The sequence below is a fragment of the Salminus brasiliensis genome, chromosome 7, assembly GCF_030463535.1.
Source record: "Salminus brasiliensis chromosome 7, fSalBra1.hap2, whole genome shotgun sequence".
Lineage (NCBI taxonomy): Eukaryota > Metazoa > Chordata > Actinopteri > Characiformes > Bryconidae > Salminus > Salminus brasiliensis.
Window position 1 is genome coordinate 12,276,654 of NC_132884.1, and position 19,687 is coordinate 12,296,340.

The window sequence follows — 19,687 nt, forward strand, 5'->3', positions numbered from 1 at the left end:
TCTGAGACTACCCCCCTCCCAAAACTCATGCAGCTTTCTTGCAGGATGCCAAATACTCATCAGCCTTTCAGCAATGGTAAACAGTGGGCAGTGGAAGCTACCATACTAACACACTACAGGCCAAATGTAAAGTTGGGAAATGTTTAACATGCACACAAAATGGCCAGTCACAACATGGTGCTTTGATTTATGATACATCATTTTTGGTATTTCAGAAAATAAACTTATTTGTTTCCAGCGTCTAGCGTTTTGAAGAAGCAGTAAGTGAGAGACTAGTTGTAGTGTAGCACCACCTAGTGTCTAAATAGCAAATGCAACAGACCTAATGGCTGAAGGTTGGGCAAAAACTCAATCTGCTTTGAGGATTTCTGTGAAAAACCTTCTACTAAAATAGACGTTATGAGAATGAGAAGGTTAACAAAAACACAATAGACACAAATAACAAATTGCTAAATGGATGAATAGAAAAAATATAAAGTAAAGACTTTTCTATTGTTTATATTTTGGGGTTTAAGTGGGTATTATTAGTATTTGATCCTCCACTGATTTCATAAGTTTGTACTTTGACAAATAATTAAACAGTCTATCATTTTTATGGTAGCTTCATTTTAACAGTGAGAGATGGAATATCAAAAAGAACTCTAGAAAAAGAAATAATATTTAAATAAAAAATAATTTGCATTTCATTGAGGGAACTAAGTATTTGATCCCCTAAAAAACATGACTAATGTTGGCTCCCACAGACCACTGACACACCCTAATCTCAGTGAAGTCGTTACCTGCATGAGACACCTGTCCCAAATTGTCACCTGTGTAAAAGACCACCTGCCAAGAGACTCAGTGACACTCCAACATCTCCACCATGGGCAAGACTAAAGAGCTGTCTAAAGATGTCAGGGACAAAACTGTTGACCTACACAAGGCTGGAATGGGCTACAAAGCCAGAAGTAAGAAGCTGGATGATGGTTGGTGCAATTATTCAGAAGTGGAAGAAGTACAACATTACTGTCAATCGACCTAGGCCTGGAGCTCCATGCAAGATATCACCTCGTGGAAGTCTCACTGATCATGAGAAAGGTAAAAAAAATCAGTCAAGAACTACATGGGAGGAGCTGGTTAATGATCTCAAGGCAGCTGGGACCACAGTCTCCAAAAAAAAACCATTGGTAATACACTGAGATGTAATGGTTTAAAATCCTGCAGTGCAAAAATCCTGTGCTCAAGAAGGCTCCAGGTGTCCAGGCCTGCCTCAAGTTCGCCAATGAACATATTAATGACTCTGAGAGAGACTGGGAGAAGGTGCTGTGGTCACATGAGACCAAAATTGAGCTCTTTGGTGTTTGGAGGAAGAAAAATACAGAACATCATCCCCACCGTCAAGCATGGTGGTGGAAGTATTATGTTTTGGGGGTTTCTTTTAAGTGCACAGGCCAACTTCACTGCATTGACGAGAAGACGAACAGCGCCATGTATCGCAAAATCCTGGGTGACAACCTCCTTGCCTCTGCCAGGGCACTGAAAATGGGTCGTGGATGGGTCTTCCAGCACAACAACGACCCAAAACATACAGCCAAGGAAACAAAGGAGTGGCTCCATATGAAGCATATCAAGGTCATGGAATGGCCTAGCCAGTCTCCTGACCTCAATCCCATAGAAAATCTATGGAGAGAGCTGAAGCTTCGCGTTTCCAAATGCACGCCTAAAAACCTTAAGGATTTGGAGATGATCTGCAGAGAGGAGTGGGCCAAAATTACTCCTGAAGTACGCGCAAACCTTATAAAAAAACTACAAAAAAATTTATTTCTCATTTTATGTAATTTTCTCAGTTTTTCTTTTGATATTCTATGTGTCACTGTTATAATTGAGACGTTTCCTTTATTTTTTTTTTATAAAAAATTTTAAATTCAGTGGGGATTCAAATACTTATTTCCTCCACTGTACATAAGAGAGACAACACACATACCTGCATCCTCAGACATCCTACCAACTGTCTCCATCACGCTGATAAAGTCAGTCTCATCATCACTGAACTCTCGTAGCACATCTAATAACCCACGTGCCACAATTTGTCTTGAATAAAAACAAAATAAAAACAGTGAATAAAAAAAAAAAAAAGAGATTGAGATTTTTGAGCCGTTTAATGGCTTTTACTAGTGCTATGTGATAAAGTATCATATTAAAATAATTTTAAACACAAACACATAAAAAAAGACATCAAGAATTATAAGGTTTTTCCAGAAGAGCAACATTGTGTGTTATACTAAAACAATTTAGAATCCTTATCTAATCCTTACTAATTTGCTACCTAACTACAACCTAAATGCAGCAGAGGAACGAGAGCTAACATAACACTGGCTACATTCAACTTTTAGAGCTGATTTGAAGATTCTTCCATTAGGTTTTATCTCAATGGTCCGGTCTCTCTCTACTTTAACTTAACTCTAATGACTGTTCGATATTTTTCTTCTAGATCATTCAGGTAATCAAATCAAAGGCTATAATCCTAATTTATGAAACACATCTCAAAACATGCTGTATTTAAATAGAATTTGTGACTTTTAGGAAGTATGCTTTGTCTTTGATTCAGCATTTTAATCAATGCTATTATTTTAGATATTGTGTCTTTGTGTTTTTTTTCTTTCTTTTGCATTACAATTCTTCTGTACAGAATGTATTCTGTCTATCGTCCTAGTATTCCAACAACAGTTTTGTTGGGATTTACTTCTTATTTACATTCTGACTAAAAATGTTTCACAATTGAATTGTCAATTGAGTACTAGGCAGCTGATTAGATCAATCCATGGCTTCTGGTTGTTAAATCTGAAGTTTCAAAATGTTGCAGGATTCAATATTTATAATTATTTTTATTATTATTATTATTATTATTATTATTTAATGCCACTCACCTGTTAAAAACATTCTCACTAAAGGCATATTTTTCTAGCCGACCCAGAGGAGTCAGGTTGTCTTGCCCTGCATCCAGAAAGGCTGTGATCCTAATGCTATCACATTCAGAACCATAGTCGTCAAATCCAACTGCGAAAAACAACAAACAAGTATAGTTCAAGAACAGGATGTGAACTTGGGCATCATTAAATTCTCTAAACACTAGAAGAGCCCCGTTCCTGAGGACACTCTATTCTCTCTCTTTTTTTTTTTGAGTCAAAGAAAAAAACAACAACAACCTGAAACTACTTGACTCCAGGCATCCTCATTTTAAACATGTAAAGTATTAATTACATGTACATACAAAAAATATATTATTTTCTAATTTAAATGTTTCTATACACATCATCACTGTCAAACAAACAAACAAACAAACAAACAAACAAAAACACTATTTCCAAAATGGTAAATTTTCAGATTCAGAGTAAAAAAAACACTAAAACATATACAGGTGTGTGTGATCACTTTACTTCTTAAAATGCATTTCATTCCTTAAATGTAAAAATCTATCAATTTCATATTCAACATTCATACATACATACACACACACACAAAAAAATACCATCATGTGCATCAACACTCACAGTCATCTAGTTCATCGTGACCATCTTCAAAATACAAAGATAGACCTGTAAACACAAAGAAAAAAAATAAATGTTTATAGACAAACATTTTCAGAAATGCAAATGGTGAAATGGACATTCTGACCTGCAACTAGTATTTTATAGAGCAATCTCATATTCCTTGGCCTTTTATATATTTATAGAATATTTTTGTTTGTCCATCTGTATCTTCATTTGTAGCCAAATGAGTTTTTTAAATATCTCTAATCTCTGTTAACCAAAAGCAAGTGTAACAGCAAGTGATCTACAGATAATTTTGTGTCCACCATTAGAAAAATGGTGGACACACACACTCTGTCACACTTGTGCCAAAGACTTGTCCCCTGTTAAATACTGGAAGATGAATGATTTTTTGCTAAGACATTCAGATGGTAGGCACCAACAGCTTAATTCCATGCACCCAACCTGCTTTGTGTTAATAGTCTAGACTGTTGGACATGGTGTAATGTTCTTGGCACACAGTGGGCCTGTTAATTCCAATCAATCATTACTTGAATGTCACAGCCCATTTGAATACTGTTGCTGACCATGTGTATCCCTTCAAGACCATTATTTTCACAGATCTGATACAAACTTAGCTAGATCGGATATCGAATAATTAGTCTTAGAATTGTCTGATAAAATTATGTAAACATGGACCAGAATCTCAAAGGAATGTTTTTCATCATCTTGTGAAATCAGTACACAAAGAATGCAAAGAAGGCTGCTCTGAGAGTAAAACATGAGTACAGAGTTCCTAATAAATTGATCAGTGAGTGCGAGTTATAGACTAAGAGGACAGACATCTGCCTGACAGGTTAAGGAGAAAAGGAGACAGCAGTCTGTCTCATACTAGAAGACAGACGATTCCGTTCACGTTGTTGGCAAATGTTGTTTTACCGAACACTTTTAACACTACTCTAAAAGTTCTAATGATCAAAATATACTCGATTTTACTCAGCACGTGTTTTAAAAACAAGCATAACAAGGCTTAAAATGATTTAGCCAGCTAAAGGCTTTGTTGTGCTTCTAAGAGAGCGTTAGCTGCTTGTGTTCTGTTGTTAGCTAAAATAACTGTCTACACGGAACATGAGATATCATTAACATGGGTATTAGGTAGCTGAAGCACTAAAAGTCGCTCAACATACCTTGGACACAATTACAAATGAATGTTATGCCTATAACCCAATCTGAACAATGCTGTCTGTTGCTGTTTTTTTAGCTAGCTAGCTAGTGCTAGCTAGCTAGCTAGCTAAGGAGCTACCTACGGCGTTGGCTTGAAGCTTCTATTTGAAGCCCTTGCTAATCCGTTGAAAAGGAAATAACGTCATGATCATTATTTCACGACACAAGCCAAACGATCGCGTTTTTTCATATGGGCACGTTTCGATATTAAGTGATAATACAAGATTTTGAAAACAAGACGTTCCAGAGGATGGGAATTATTTCACGTTACCTGCCATCTTGATGTACACTGTACTACTGTGGAGCTGTCATTCACCTCGCCGTGTAAATCACTTCCTGAAAATACTTCCTGGTGTAACTGTTGGACCATTCACAAACTATTTAGGTTGTGAGTTAAGACGCTAACGAACATCAAAATCAAAAAGCAACAGGCGCATACAGGAGCAATATTAATCGACTGAAATTGTTCTTTTTTTATGGCCCAAAATAAGACAACTGATATCACGTGACATACCAGCCATAACTCAAGATGGCGTCTTCGGAGTTGATGCAGAGCCTGTCGAGCTAATAACGTAGTGTCTAGCATTAACTTAACGAAGCAGTTTTGCGTTCAAGTTATAAACTCGTTTGCAGATTAAGTTATTCTTTTTCATCTCAAATTTTACATTCCCTAGGTGAAGGGTCACAATAAAATAGTGGGCAATTTGTTGCCACATCGCTAGCTAGCTAGCACTACATAGTTTAGGTTGAGTAACAGAAGTAGCTGGCTAACTTCTATGACCCGGACTGTAATGTTTAGGGACGCTTTATTATTTTGGAGATCGATATGTCACTCAGAGAGTTGAAAGTCTGCTTGCTTGGGGTAAGATACGTTTAACGCTAGCTACTTATTCTGCCAATGCAGACTCGTTTGTGGTCTTGCAACGACAGCATTAGAAGTAAATTGTGTTGCTTTACGTTAACGTGATATTGCAGTCAGCTGTGATCGCTAGCACAGCAAAATACGGGCAAATATATTAGGTATATAGCTAGACAAAAAAGAAATGTACACCACGTTAAAACTGTCGACCCTGCAGTTGATTATGAATTATCTGCTTATTTTTTATTAGAAGAACTAAGTTTAGTCTTTTAAAAAGGACTAGCTCTCTGCAAGCACATAGCACTACCTGTTTTACTAAACAAACTACACAGCTCACAAATAATTTCCTTATTAATAATGTTGACAGGGCACATCTTAAATACTTAGAGACATGACTATTAGATTAAAGATTTTGTGTAATATATTGCGATTAATACATTCTCAAAATTTGACCTCTATATTTGGAATAGTTGAGGTGTTTAGAATTGCATTTTTTTAATTGGAAGTGTTACATTGTGTTATACAGGATACAGGGGTCGGAAAGTCGAGTATTGTGTGGAGATTTGTGGAAGATAGCTTTGATCCAAACATTAATCCTACAATTGGGTAAGTTCATTGCCAATCATGGTGCTCATCCTCACTCATTAGTAGTGCTGAATATACGATCACAGAACAGCTTTTCTTTTATTTTCTGGTATAATGGATTTATTGTGTATATTCAAAAAGGCCAGCTGAAGATAAGCATAACGGTTGTGTTTTTGTTTTTATTTTTTGTCTAATGTTAAGGAAAACATTAATTTTTTTGTCATGTTTTGCTTATACAATTTTATGTTTTTGCAGAGCATCATTTATGACAAAGACAGTACAGTACCAAAATGAGCTCCATAAATTTCTCATCTGGGACACAGCAGGACAAGAGAGGGTAAACAAGTGCACACTGACTGCAACATTTTTGGTCTCACTTTCTTTTTCCTTTATCCATCTCGGCTGACATATAGTGACATTCTTTTGTTCCTGACAGGGGGCAGTGTTTCTTTCCTTCTGTATGTCTTTGTCTCTGTGTTTGGGAAGGGAATTGAAATCGATCAATTTGGCTGTAAACTAAACTACTGGTTGGCCAGATTTGGATATATTTTCACTTTGGTTTTACTACTGTCAGTTGGCTGAGACCAGGATTGTGGTCTTAGACAGTTATTGCTAATCATAGGGAAGACTAAAATAGAATAAAATACCAATAATTGGTGGTTTGATCTATATTTATTTTATTTATATTATTTAAGACTTAAAGTGTCTTTTCTTTATTTGATTGTAATGTGACAATCAGCAATCATGTGGATTCATTTTTCATTCAATGTTAAGTTACTAGCATAAGGTTATTAGTTATTGTGCAATGCATGGCCTCTCATTCATGCAGTTATCCAATCAGCCAGCAGTACTGCATTACATCATTAAGATGGGCCAGCAGATTCAAATAATGTTTACTTCAACCATCAGAGTGGGGTGAAAATGTCAGTAGGTGGTATAATTTCTGGTGCCAGACAGGCTGCTTTAAGTGTTTCTGTAGCTTCTGATCATGTACTATACAATGGTTCAGTATAGAAATACAATTCAGTCACTATCAGTTCTGCAGACAAAAACACTTTGTTAAAAAGCAAGCATAAGGCAATTTGTTATATATTTGAAGTATTGATCCTATCATCAGAAGATCACTTTTGTTCGATTCACACCTGGGGCCAGGAGGTCCCGAGAGCTGATTTGGCCTGAATGGTAGAATGGCCCTCTCTTTCACCATAATTCAGTGCGATGGTAACCAAGCCACGTGTCTGTTAGCTGATGTAACGGCAGTTCACGCTCTCCTTCAAATTCAGTGTCCAATGATGTTGCATTAGTGCCAATTGCCTGGCTTCACACAACTCAAAAGTAGCATGTGCTAGCCTCCTAGCACTGATGGCATAGAGGGGATAGGGATAGAGGGGTCATAGATACTGAATGGGAATTGGTTAAGTTAAACACTAATTGAGCTCCCATGTTATAATGTGTAATATAACATGGTTTTGCTTCATGTAGTTCTGTGAAAAATTATTTTCTTATTTCTTCTGCAGTCACTTGAGGGTTTTTGACCACCTTCCTCTTTCGGAATCTGAGTCAGTGATCGCTTCATGTTTCTTCCACATCAGTAGCGTGAACTATGCTTCCAACTGTATTTCTAGGAACATTTTGTGCATTTGCACTCTTTGTATTCTTTTCCTTATTTATACAAGGCAATGATCTCTATCATAAACTTTTTGGACAATCTCTTGCAATTAACATGCAGGCAAACAAGCCTAGTCCTGGTATTTAATATGTTTTATCTCAAGCATAGCTGATGCAACTAATGAGGCCCTTGATTTGCCAGTTTTGCTGACTTGCAAATATGTGCTCTGATGATGGATTCTTTTCAAGGCAAGGCTAGTTTATTTTATATATATTTATTTTATATATATTTTATGTTTTCAGTCTGCAAGTGTCAACTGGTTCCATTTAAGAGCAGCGTAGTAGCTAAATGCTGCTGCTCCATGTTTAATATTTTTGTTGGGCAGGGCTAACTGACTTGTTATTCAAGATCTGTGTGTTCTGCCTTACTCAGATCACTGCAAAATATCAGATAAATGTGTTGATCCTACACTAAATAAAAGCCAGAGCACACTGACCAAACACTCTTCAGCAAATCCCAACATTCTAATGTTGGCAGTTGTTTTAAAATATTTGGAAAAATTACTTGTCCATGGCACGGTGATGGTCAAACATTACCGGACAAAGCAGCAGATCTTTATCAGAGAAATAGGGCATGATGAGTATTGCTTTTTAAGCCCTATTCAGACAGGATTAAATTAACATTGGGTCCTGGGCTAATTCTCGTTTTCATGGAGAGGGCTCCTCTGTGTGTTTATTTCTGTAACTCTGAGATCGTCTGCTAGTTTTAGACTCAACTGGATTCACATCTTTGTTTTTTCAGGCAGATTTCGGTTCATGTCAGTAAAAAAGGTCTTTTGCCGCTGCCGTGCACTGTATTTAGTTTCCGAGTGCCAATCTCCTTTGATGAAATGAAGACAAACCTGATTTTATCGTCTCACGGTTTGCATCTGGCACCACCAGCTTTTGAAAGGTTACATCTTGTATAAGATGGCAAAATGACAATAACAGGACTGCGTCTCCATAGGGGAGTGTTTGATGTGTACTTTGAGGTTTTTGGCAATAAGTAAGTCCTCTTTTTCCACCATCCAAACGAATGCTATTGTTGATGTCTTGGCAAAAATGGAATCAGTGAGCTGAGTGTTTCTATGGATGCACAGTTGTGTGTGTGGAAAACTCTGTTCTAAGTCATGGCCAACTGCCCAAATATCATCCAGCATGAATTCAAACATCTCAATGTGCCTCGGCTCTTTGCATTTGTTCTTGTTTGTCTGGATTTATTTGGTCGAATTCAGCATTCATTGTGCTCTGTCCTTAAGACAATTATAGACCAGTACATTTTAGTATATTCTGTAACATATGGTATCTAGTGTAAGGATTTAAGATTGGGGGACATGTTTTCCTTTTTTGGGCCCAATATTTCCTTTTTGGGCCCAAGAATGTAAACCCAAAAATGTAATGAATTTGGAGAAGTCACTTTTAGTTGTGTTGAGCTATTTAAATGTTCGCAATGGGGGTTGAATAATGTTTAATAATGAACAATAATTGATTGAAACTTTTATATTTGATTGTCAAATCACAAATCCACAATTACAAGCAAAACCAGCATTAACAGCTGCTAAAAAGTATTTTAGAATGCAATTTGCTAACCCAGATAATACAGTTGAATGTTTTTTGAGCCAGATGAGCTTTTTAGACTAAAATCATTAAAATATCTGCATCCAAATTGCATTACAGAATAGAGACTGCCATTTTTTCCACCACAAAGGGGATATTTGACCACTCATTGGAAGAATTGTATTAAATGTGTTGGGTTCCTGGTACCTGACTTTTAAGCACCAGCTTTAAGTCCACAATTTTACTCTGACCATAAAACGTCTTTGTGGTCAGCTGCAAACATTAGATTTATATTTATATAGAGGTATTCGATTTATAACCATTCGGGGGGTTCTTTTTATCTTGGACAGCAAGAAAGTTCACCCTTTCAGCATCACTGAATTATGTGTGTGTATTTGCAATGTACAATTAGATTTGAGCCTGGGTATTTTATGCCTGCACTAATGAATCAATGGAACACACCTGAGTAATTACAAACACCTGCCCTTCCAAACATTATGGTGCTTTGAACCATATCATGAGGTACCATGAGCATGATTAGAATAATATAGGTATCAATTCTGTGACTTGAACACACAACAAGGGTGGTATATAGCATGTCTTTCCAGTGCTTCACAAAACCATATGTCTTTTACATCATCATTTAGTGTGCATTTGGAGTATTATTATTTCTACTGATTACTCCCACATGTGTTTGTGGCTGGCTTCAGTGAATTGTCATGCTTTTCGCTGCTATATCTAAGGCAGACCTCCGGGCAATGAAACGCACAACCTCTCAGGGCTTTACAGTGGATCTAGTTTGGGTCATTTTCTAGTGCTAGCTTTTGAAAGTTCTGTAGGACTTGACTTAAAACCTGCTCAACAATGTCACTTCCATGCAAAACCCTCCAATTTCAATTAAAGCTTAAACTTTTTCAACAGCACTCTCCACATTCACAACTCCTACACAACTCTCAAAAAGCACTGTATAAACATAATTGTTTGTTTTTTTGTTTTGATTTTTTTGGGGGGGGGGTTGCCTTTTTCTGATGTTCACTTCAATCAAAATTATTGTTTTGTTTGGGTTTATGATATGGAATACAAACATACACTGAAAAGGTATGTAGATGATATTTATGTGACTGTAAACTAAGTGAAGCCTTGCAAAAAGTTTTTAGATTAAAAAGAACATTGAAATTACACCCAAGCAAACTGACAACACTGATCACTGCCATGGACGGGTAAATGCGGAAGCTTAATTCCGTAGCACTGCTGTGCAATGGCCATAAAGCATGCTCTTAATCAGAATTTGACTTGTTTAGCAGGCACACTGTATCTGTCACTGTCAAGTACGTGTGCTAATGTGATGTCCACCTCTGTAACCTGTTTTACAAATTGTAGATGGGGAAATAAGACTTTAATTACTTGTTCTGTTTGAGGAGTCATGTCGGACATGTCTCTGTTGGAACTGTCACTGTTTCTGGATTGCAGGACACTTAAAATGATGTTTGATCATTTATGAAATTCTTGAGCTTTGTCCTCTTTTTCTTACTGTCTTACTGTCTGTTTTACGTTTACATGCAGGAAGAAATAGCAGACAAGGATGATTTACAAGCGTTTTAAAAATGAAGAATGCAGAACAAAATCTGTAAATAAATCTAATATTCCTTTCTTTCCATCTGTGTCTAGTTTCGTGCCCTTGCCCCAATGTACTACAGAGGCTCAGCAGCAGCTATCATTGTGTATGACATCACTAAAGAGGTACATTTGTTTGCCTTATAAAAATGTGTGTTTCTTTGTTTATTTATTTAGTTATTGTCGGATAGTTTGAACCGTTGACCTCTGGTCATCATAACAGTTCAGCTCTTGCTGTCAGTAAAAAAAAATGAGAAAAAGGTCAATATATGTAGTAAAACCTGACACTAGTTTCAAGTTATCCTTGCAACACAATCTGTGAAGATGCCTTAGTCTTAGTAGGCCAGGGATTTATTAGGTATGGCACTGATCCAACACCAGATATTGGCATTGGGCAGAAAATGCCAGATTGGATTTTGGAGGGGTCCAACAATTCAAGCCTAGAATGACACAAACATACGAGTCTGTAAGGAAGTGGAGATTTATTTTTAGCATGATTACCTGCTTTTACATCCTCATCTTGATAGAAGTGAAACTAAAATAGATAATTGTAATGAGCATTTAACCCCATATGCTTTCACTAAAGACACTTTGTGTACAATTTATAATGTAAAAGGGGTCAAATAGAATCACAGCCTTCCTATGATGTATGTTAAAAGGAACTCCATCCACATTCCTTAATTTTGTTGTAGGACTACAGTGACAGCAGATATTAGTTCTTCAACTTTTAACCCTGCAGCGCATACTTGACCATTCACATCTACAGATGGTGTGGATATAATTTTGTGTTTGGGACCTTCAGGTGTTTTGCAATCTTCATTGCCTGTTAGCACCATCTGATATCTAGCAGCCAGCCTCTCCATGGACTCCACGAACAAAGTGGCGTAGACAAGTATATCATATTCATATGTCCAAGATCATCACCATATTGATCCAGCCAGCTGTCTATATGTTATATGCTTATCTAAATGCCATAAGCCAGAGAATCTAAGAGGTTAATTTTAACATTTCCAGAAGTGCTCATGAGACCTTCAGTCAAATGCATTTCCATATCCGTTCCTCTATGCAAAACCCAAATTGGTATTAGTACCACTAGAACAAAGAGCTGGTGTAATGTTAGAAACTCTATCCCTGTCTTTAAAAAAATCCTTTTGCAAACTAAACAGTCACCCTGTTTTGATCATGTCTCTTAAAAACACCTGTGTTGACTGCCACTATAATCTGTAACAGTCATGGTACTTATGCATTGATGTATTTTACTGAGGCAGTCTTACACTCTAGAAATGTTCTACTTTTAACAAGGTTTTCTACAGCCTGTCATGACACATCACACGCTCTCTCTCAGGAATCCTTCCAGACTCTGAAAAACTGGGTAAAGGAGCTTCGCCAGCATGGACCTCCTAACATAGTGGTGGCCATCGCTGGAAATAAATGTGATCTCTCTGATGCCAGGTTCAGTACTCTGCTACATTACATCTGTTTACTCGCATACATGTTTGTTTTTTTTGTTTTTTTTGCTTTGTTTGGCAGATTTAGATATCGGTGATTGTTGTTGTTCTTGTATTCATTTATTTCTAACCATAATAACTAATATGCTTCCCAAGCTGCAGTAGAGCAATCCGTTATTTTCCAAAACTCATGAATCATGTTTACTTGAATTGCATAAGTATATTCTTATGAGCAGATATACTACAATATATATATATATAATATATATAATATTTCTTTATTCTACTTTATTTTGTTTTTCTTCTTTCCCCTCAAGTCCATGCTAATGTGTTGGTCTACACTGACGCAAAGTATTTGCAATGATTCATAATTTACTTCAATATCTTTTATTAATGAAACAAATGGAAGCGATGTGGCAAGTTAACTGGAAGGATTTGCAGTGGGGCTGCGCTGGAAAATTGTAGTAATACGTCTAACTTCCAAGTTGCCTGGAAGCTTTGACATCATTTGCTCAATGGTCCTCTAGTTGGCAGCAACTACAAACTGGCATTTTTCTTCCTACGCTGGGTGGAAGCTGGATGGTATGTAATATGATTTGTCATGTTGGTCATATTTCTAAAAAAATATTTTAGCTTAGTTTGACTTGCATATTGTATGGCTCTTGTTTTCCTTTTTCTCTTCAACTTCCATAGAAGCCAAAGTGCTCCCATATGCTAGCTTTTTATGCAGAAGGTGCCAGTCTGATTTTTCATTTATATATCTTGTGTCTCGGTTATGTCCACATGACAGACTGGTTTGCTTTGTGCATTCCGTCAACCTTACATAGGTATCAGTTAACATTTTGTAAATTGATTTTGACATTTGTGAATCAATTTGGAATCGTCCACATCAGCATAGAGATGCCTCTAATATTTTATGGACCATGGACTTGTGGTGTTGAGAGGACCGGGGTAGGAGGGGTTCACCATTGTGAGTCGTGTTTTTTTCCTCCAGCTTTGAGGGAGCTTTTCATTGCCACTGTCAGCTAGCTCACCAGGGGTTAGGTATTTTATAGGTTTGTTGTCTTTGTTCCATATTTCTGTGAAGCTGCTTTGTGAAATCAGATTGTAAAACCTGGTGTTTTTTTGTTTGTTTTGTTACACGCTTTGAACTGATTGCTGTTCGATTACTTATGTAAGACTGAATGAGCCATGATTTGCTTTTCTAGCGTGTGCATTAAATGGCAAAAACAACAGAAAACTAATATTTTTTGGAAGAGAGGTTTAAATAATTTTCTAACATAGTTGAGAGTTGTATTGAGGCAGACAGACAGATCGTTGTACAGGAGCAGATGGATAGATAATAAGTAACAAATGCTTTTAACTGTTCTGTGTACTGTTTGTTGCTGTGTCACATTTACAAGTAAGCTGAAGTCTTACCCAAACTTCCCGTTCCACCTTACTGCCTACTGCTCTTTTTCAAAAACTACCCTTTAACATTTGTGACCTTATTTTGGTGAACAAAAAAAAGAGCTTTATTTTATATGGATAAGTGTGATGATGTTAGCACTTAGCAACCAACACCAGGCTTCTATTTCAAACTCTCCATTCCACCTAAAATAGTGCAGCAGCAGAATGTGTCTTCTGCATTATTTAAGGTGGAAAGCAAAGTTTGTGCTAGTGGACAACATCAGCCTTGTTTTGGCTGCTAACTGGTAACATTACTGCACTTACCAGTGGAAATAAAGCTATTTCTCACTGCAACAGTGGTGGTAATTAATGATTAAGCTTCAGGTTTTAAGTATGAGTGAGAATGAGTACATACAAATTAAAGGCAATTCATCCTGTCTCACACCTGACTCTAATACAGTGCAGTGTTTGCATCAGCAATGCACTTATTTTTCTTTATTATTTAATTTATAATTTATCAATGCATTTGGATTAATTTTATATATTATTATTGAATTATTGTATGCACTTATTTGCTCTGTTATTCAGTGTTCTATTTTAATAGAGACATGGAAATGTATTTTAATCCGAAAACATATCGAAAAGATTGAAAAAATAATTGACAGATTAATCAATTATTAAAATAATTGTTAGTTGCAGCCCTAATTCAGACCCTAGATAACCTGAAGCTGCTGGAAACTATCTACATTGTTATACCTTTTTATGCATGGCACTGCTGTCACACACTTGGTTGATTTTAAATAATTGCTGACTAGGTGTACAGGTATGCCTGTACCTGTACCAAGTGCTTGGTGTATGTAGTATGATGCCAGTGCTTCAGGAAAGCAGTCTGACTGGGACTGCAAAATCTGAACTACTGACTGAGGATGTCACGATAAGGGCGCTGCCAGGGAATTTAGGCACACTGAATTATAAATACTAGGCTAATTTCCACCACTGAGTACACCCACTTTTCTCCTGAAAAATCTTTTCTTTCTCTGTCTCTGTCCTTTTTTTTTTTTTTTTTTTAAACCGGATATTAATTTTATGTGTAATATCTCTCTTTTAAAGACCTGTTTCTTCACCTGCCCTTATGCCATTCCATGTGTAAGCATCCTTTTCTTCCCTTTGTATGTGAAGTTGACTACACATGTAGGTTTACTTTGCTGCCATTGTCACTTCTGTAGAAATCACAATCTGGCATGTCTATGCCCACTGTGGTACTTTCTCATTTTTTCAGAATTTTGATATCACCTTGACATCGGTTCTTGTGCGGACACAACATCTAAAGGTTATTGGTGTGACTGCCTAATAAAAGTAACAGATTAAATTCTGAAATGAAGACTGCTCAATTTCAGTCAAATGGACAAAAAAGACCCACAAATAATGAGAAACTAAAGGTGGCTGCAGTAAAGATGTAGTAAAGCATCTCAAGGGAGGGAACTCTATGGGTTCCAGACTTCAGACAGTCATTGTCTAGCATCCATGTATTTATAATAATTCTTAAATTTATGGCTTTTTGTGCAATTAATTAACCTATGAAAATGTAAGGACCATGTAAATAAAATGGCCTTGATCGCTAATACTGTTTGTTTTTCTTTTTTTGTGCTTTACAGAGAGGTACCAGAAAAAGATGCCAAAGACTATGCTGACTCAATCCATGCTATTTTTGTTGAAACAAGTGCCAAGCATGCTATTAACATCAATGAAATCTTCACTGAGATAAGTAAGGAAGCTCATCCAATCATCTTTCATACTCTCGAATGACTGTACCACAATCAGCTAATTAGACTTCAGGAAATAGACCATTCCTATCTAGAGTTCCTAAGACTTTTTTTCCTTAACACAAATTTAGCTTAAGTAGGAAATGTTAGTTATTTAGTTATGAGTTATTTAGTGTTATTCCAGGACTAGGTTTAATAGTCTAGACTCAAGTCTAGGTTGTCTTCATTGGAGCTTTAGCGCAAAGACTAACTTGTATTTGCTGTCTGTATTGGACATCCTTGGCCACTGCTCTACATGTAAATCTTTCGTTATTGTTCTTCTAGGTCAGAGGATTCCAGTTCTAGACACAGGTGGCAGTTCAGGAGTTCGAGGGTTCAAGCTGCGCCGTGAACCATCTGACACAACCAGAGAACGCAGTTGCTGCTAATGCAGTCTTAATTACATCACTTTATTTTCTAACTGTGATTGCAGTTGCAGAGAAAGCTTTAAAAGAACTTTCCTGATTCTTAGCCTGAATCAGTCCTCTTTATGGATCAATTTATATTTAGTTCTGTTGTGTTTGGTATATTTCTCCACACTCCCTGTTACAACAAAAATGGCTATAGAGCCAGTCACATTTTTTTTTTCCATGTCCGTGCATCTGCCGCTATGTCCGTGAATGCTACGGTGGGTAGACTTTGTTGGAAGGTTGTTATCACTAACTTTTCCAGCTTTACTGATATACCACTACATGTCCCTGACCAGCTAGGCTGACACAGCTTCTCTAAGACTCCCTCTAAGGCTTCCTCTAGACTTCCTGTGCATGGCCAAATGAGTTGACATGTACAGTACTAAACTGATCACATGCCTGTTTTACTCTGTGGCTAATAAGGTTATGAAATCCCTGTCATTTGTCTGTGATTATGCTAATTCTAAATTATCCTAATTATAAATAACACAGATTATAGGCCTTCATACAGCTAGCCAGAGATATTGCTTTGATTCTTCTATAACTATGTTATTGATCAGGGAGGAACTTAAACCATTCTTTCTGGCTACAACAGAAACTGTTTAGCGCCTTATTTGAACATAGTTATTCGGGCTTGTCTTTGTCTCGCACACAACTGGCACAGGCCATCAAACACTTGTATCCCTCCAAGCACTTTGTTCCACTGTGCATTGTCTACATTTCCTTAGTGTTCAAGCATGTTAGGGAAGACTGTGGGACATCTCGCTAAAATGTTCAGGGCTGTGTTTCCAACAAGCATTTAATAGTGTTAAGATCATTAAGAACTGCTACAGCAAGTGTGTTCACCCTTTTAAGAGTCATCTTTAAGCCAAGATGCTTTTGAAAAACCTAGGCCAGAATGTGTGTGAAACAAGTGTACGTATGCAGCTTTACCATTTTTCTTAGTACATATTCACACAGGATAGTGGATATTCATTATATGGGAACCACATCAAATTAATGTTTTTTTTTGTTTGTTTTTTTTTCCAACTTTTCCCATGTAATTTTAGTCCTAACTGAATATGCCTGAAGAGACAATTGTGCATTTTATCCTACCAGTATGCTAATAAGTGAGGAAACAGGTACTGTTCAGGGTTTATTATTTATAGTGTTGACCATCTGTTATGCTTAACATAATTAAGCATTTTCCCAGAATTCTTACAATTGTTACAGTTACCAAGCGGTATATATTTTGACTTATTACATGTTTTCAAGAGCTCAACTCTCAACAAGTAGGCAGCCAATTGCAATAAATAATTAAGGTATTTCTAAGCCATTTTGCTGTATTAAGTCTGTTTTTACATAGCATTGAGAAAGTGGCATGCAAATATGTGGGTTCCACTGGCCAGTTTGTTACCTTGAAAAGCTAAGTAGGTAAAGATGGCCTGTTTTTCAAAAGTTCAAGTTAATATTTTAAACAAAATTACTTGTATTTTCATAAAAAAGAAAAGAGCCCAGAGCCCTACATATTCAGCACTTAGTAACACTCCTTTTTTCTTGCAAAAGGCTTCTAGTACTGTGAGATTGTTTTTATTTTCTCCAACATACCTTTATGATTGTTGGAAAAAAGTTTAAAATTCATCCTTCCACAAGACTTGTTTCCAAAATTCATTAGGCTTTTGTTTAGATGTTGCTTAGAAAACTGATTGATTTTGTGAGGAAACAGGAAAAGTTCATTTTGGTAATTTACTCTAAAAGAGTCCAGAACTGGACCCCCACTAATTACATTACAAACTGAGGAAACAGCTACTTGAAAATGCATTGCTATCTTTTTATTAACTTTCCCTGAGACCTAAGCAGCCATTCAGAGAAGCCCATGGCTGCTGCCTGTTGGGGTATTTAAGGAGTCAGGAGTATTTAGTAATCATTGAAAAAAAGAAAGCATTGCATCACCTGGCCTCACCTAACAAGAATTGTATGATATAAGGTATGATACCGTAGTAAAAGCGATCTTAAATCTCTATTGGTGCTTCTCTCTTTTTTTTCTTTTTTTTCTCTTCCTCAAATTGTATAAAAAAACACTTGTCTTGCTAAAATGTAGAAGACTCTACGTAGTTTCATGTTTAACAGCTCTTCAGATCTCCTACTCTTTCACAATAACAGTTTCTCCGGAGAAGCTCAAAGTTTTGCATGCCAGTGTATATAGAAGTTCCTCAAAGCCACTTCAAGGTGGCGCCAAGCTTTTTCCTAGCTACAAACATTCCCCTATCAGCTTTGTGCAGTCTGAGTGGATGATTAAAATGACTTTTTAATGACTCGTACTGTGGTTATAAGTTTAAAAAGTACATGCAATAGAAGTATGGAACCAATTTTCCTACTTTAATAAAATTTTAATTAAATTTAAGTTGAAACTTTAAACCCTAAATGTAAACGTATAGATAGTTAATGTAGCAACATAGCAAAATATGATCTAATGAGCCCTTTTAACATCATATTTCTATATATGTGATGTACGGTATGTGCCTTCAGTGATCTTGCCCTCCCCTCTTTATTAATATGAATGTTAAGTCTCCATGTGGCCTTGATGCCCCATATTTTGTGCATTTAGATTGAGTGCTTGGCTTAGCAGCACCTTTATCCCCTGCAAGGGTTTGCATGACTGGTGACACATAAATGACCTTATGTACAGTGAATTATCCTATGCCCTTCAGAAATTCATCAAGATTTAGGATAGCCCATTATAGAAAGAAGTTTAGCCTTTAAATTGATTTAGTTGTGTTTTGTAATTTGTAGATTTTTTTCTCCAAAATAATCATTTATTCAGGGATAATAACTTGTGCAATGAAGATGTTATGGGACTGTTTTTGTAGATATGTGGTTACTATGCATCCATTGTCTTGGTTAGAATCGAATACCGTTGTTATGTACATAGAATAGTTTTTTTTTTTTTTAAATAAAGAAATCTCACTTGATGTAGAACTGTCCAGATGTACAACCGTATGCCTTGCACTCAGCTCAGAATCACTTTTTTTTTTTATTATTATGATATTTTTCATTATTTTCTTGTGCCATGTAAAAAGCTGTGTCTTTATAAAAGTTGAGTCAAAGTTTCCATTTTATTGTAGCATGTGTGTGTTACATTCAATTTGGTGGCATATTAACTTTGCTATATTTGTTACAAAGCCTCACTCCTCAGCCAGAGCACACAACATTTAGTTCTGGAGGTTTGAGTGGGTTTGAATGGAATAGCATTTAACTCTTTAACTGGGAAATTTTGATTCTTTACTTGTTCGGCAGTCTAGGATGAATGAAAAATACCAACAGTCTTGGGCTGGTCCTAAGAATGTGTTGTGAAATTCTGTTGTATTTTTGTCCTGTATATTTACCAGTTGGGGCATGTTGAATGAATTAATTTGGTAATCTAGTGTTGTAGTTTACATATGTTTACCGTGTATTACAGTATTTACAAAACACACTAATTTAACCCATTGCATTTAATCAGTTACTGTATTGTTAAAGATTTCATTTTTCCCTCTCTTGATTGCAAACAACATTGCTTGTGGAAAAGGGATATTCTGAGCTCTTTAATAGTAATAAAATGACACAGACACATTGTTTTGTGTGATTTGTTTGATTTCCCATTTTCCCATGTAATTTGTAAGCA

At 36.4% G+C, this 19,687-nt stretch overlaps 2 protein-coding genes across 4 annotated transcripts in view; one reads left to right on the forward strand and one right to left on the reverse strand.

Annotated features, from left to right (window-relative positions):
* Positions 1-5,135, reverse strand: part of ppp4r1l (protein phosphatase 4, regulatory subunit 1-like) — a 19,944-nt gene extending 14,809 nt beyond the window's left edge. For 2 of the 3 annotated variants that reach the window (XM_072683937.1, XM_072683936.1), the window contains exons 1-4: positions 5,005-5,135; positions 3,531-3,575; positions 2,907-3,036; positions 1,964-2,070 (exon numbers count right to left, since the gene is read on the reverse strand). In XM_072683937.1, the coding sequence (XP_072540038.1) occupies positions 1,964-2,070; positions 2,907-3,036; positions 3,531-3,575; positions 5,005-5,011 (289 nt within the window). In that variant the 5' untranslated portion in view covers positions 5,012-5,135. Of the gene's footprint in view, positions 1-1,963; positions 2,071-2,906; positions 3,037-3,530; positions 3,576-5,004 lie in introns of those variants that run through there. The other variant, XM_072683938.1, reaches the window with a different exon arrangement.
* A 130-nt stretch (positions 5,136-5,265) lies between these two features.
* Positions 5,266-19,636, forward strand: rab22a (RAB22A, member RAS oncogene family). Its single transcript, XM_072683940.1, has 7 exons — positions 5,266-5,595; positions 6,119-6,198; positions 6,433-6,514; positions 11,050-11,121; positions 12,341-12,447; positions 15,488-15,597; positions 15,920-19,636. Exons 1-7 carry the CDS (start codon positions 5,560-5,562, stop codon positions 16,021-16,023), a joined length of 591 nt encoding a protein of 196 aa, XP_072540041.1. The 5' UTR covers positions 5,266-5,559; the 3' UTR covers positions 16,024-19,636.
* Positions 19,637-19,687: the final 51 nt, after the last annotated feature.

Bases quoted from the DNA above. Each gene is read 5' to 3' on its own strand.
- rab22a (XM_072683940.1), top strand. From the start codon at position 5,560: ATGTCACTCAGAGAGTTGAAAGTCTGCTTGCTTGGG. The intron at 5,596-6,118 runs GTAAGATACGTT...TGTGTTATACAG, and splicing joins TGAAAGTCTGCTTGCTTGGG to GATACAGGGGTCGGAAAGTC. The intron at 6,515-11,049 runs GTAAACAAGTGC...ATCTGTGTCTAG, and splicing joins ACACAGCAGGACAAGAGAGG to TTTCGTGCCCTTGCCCCAAT.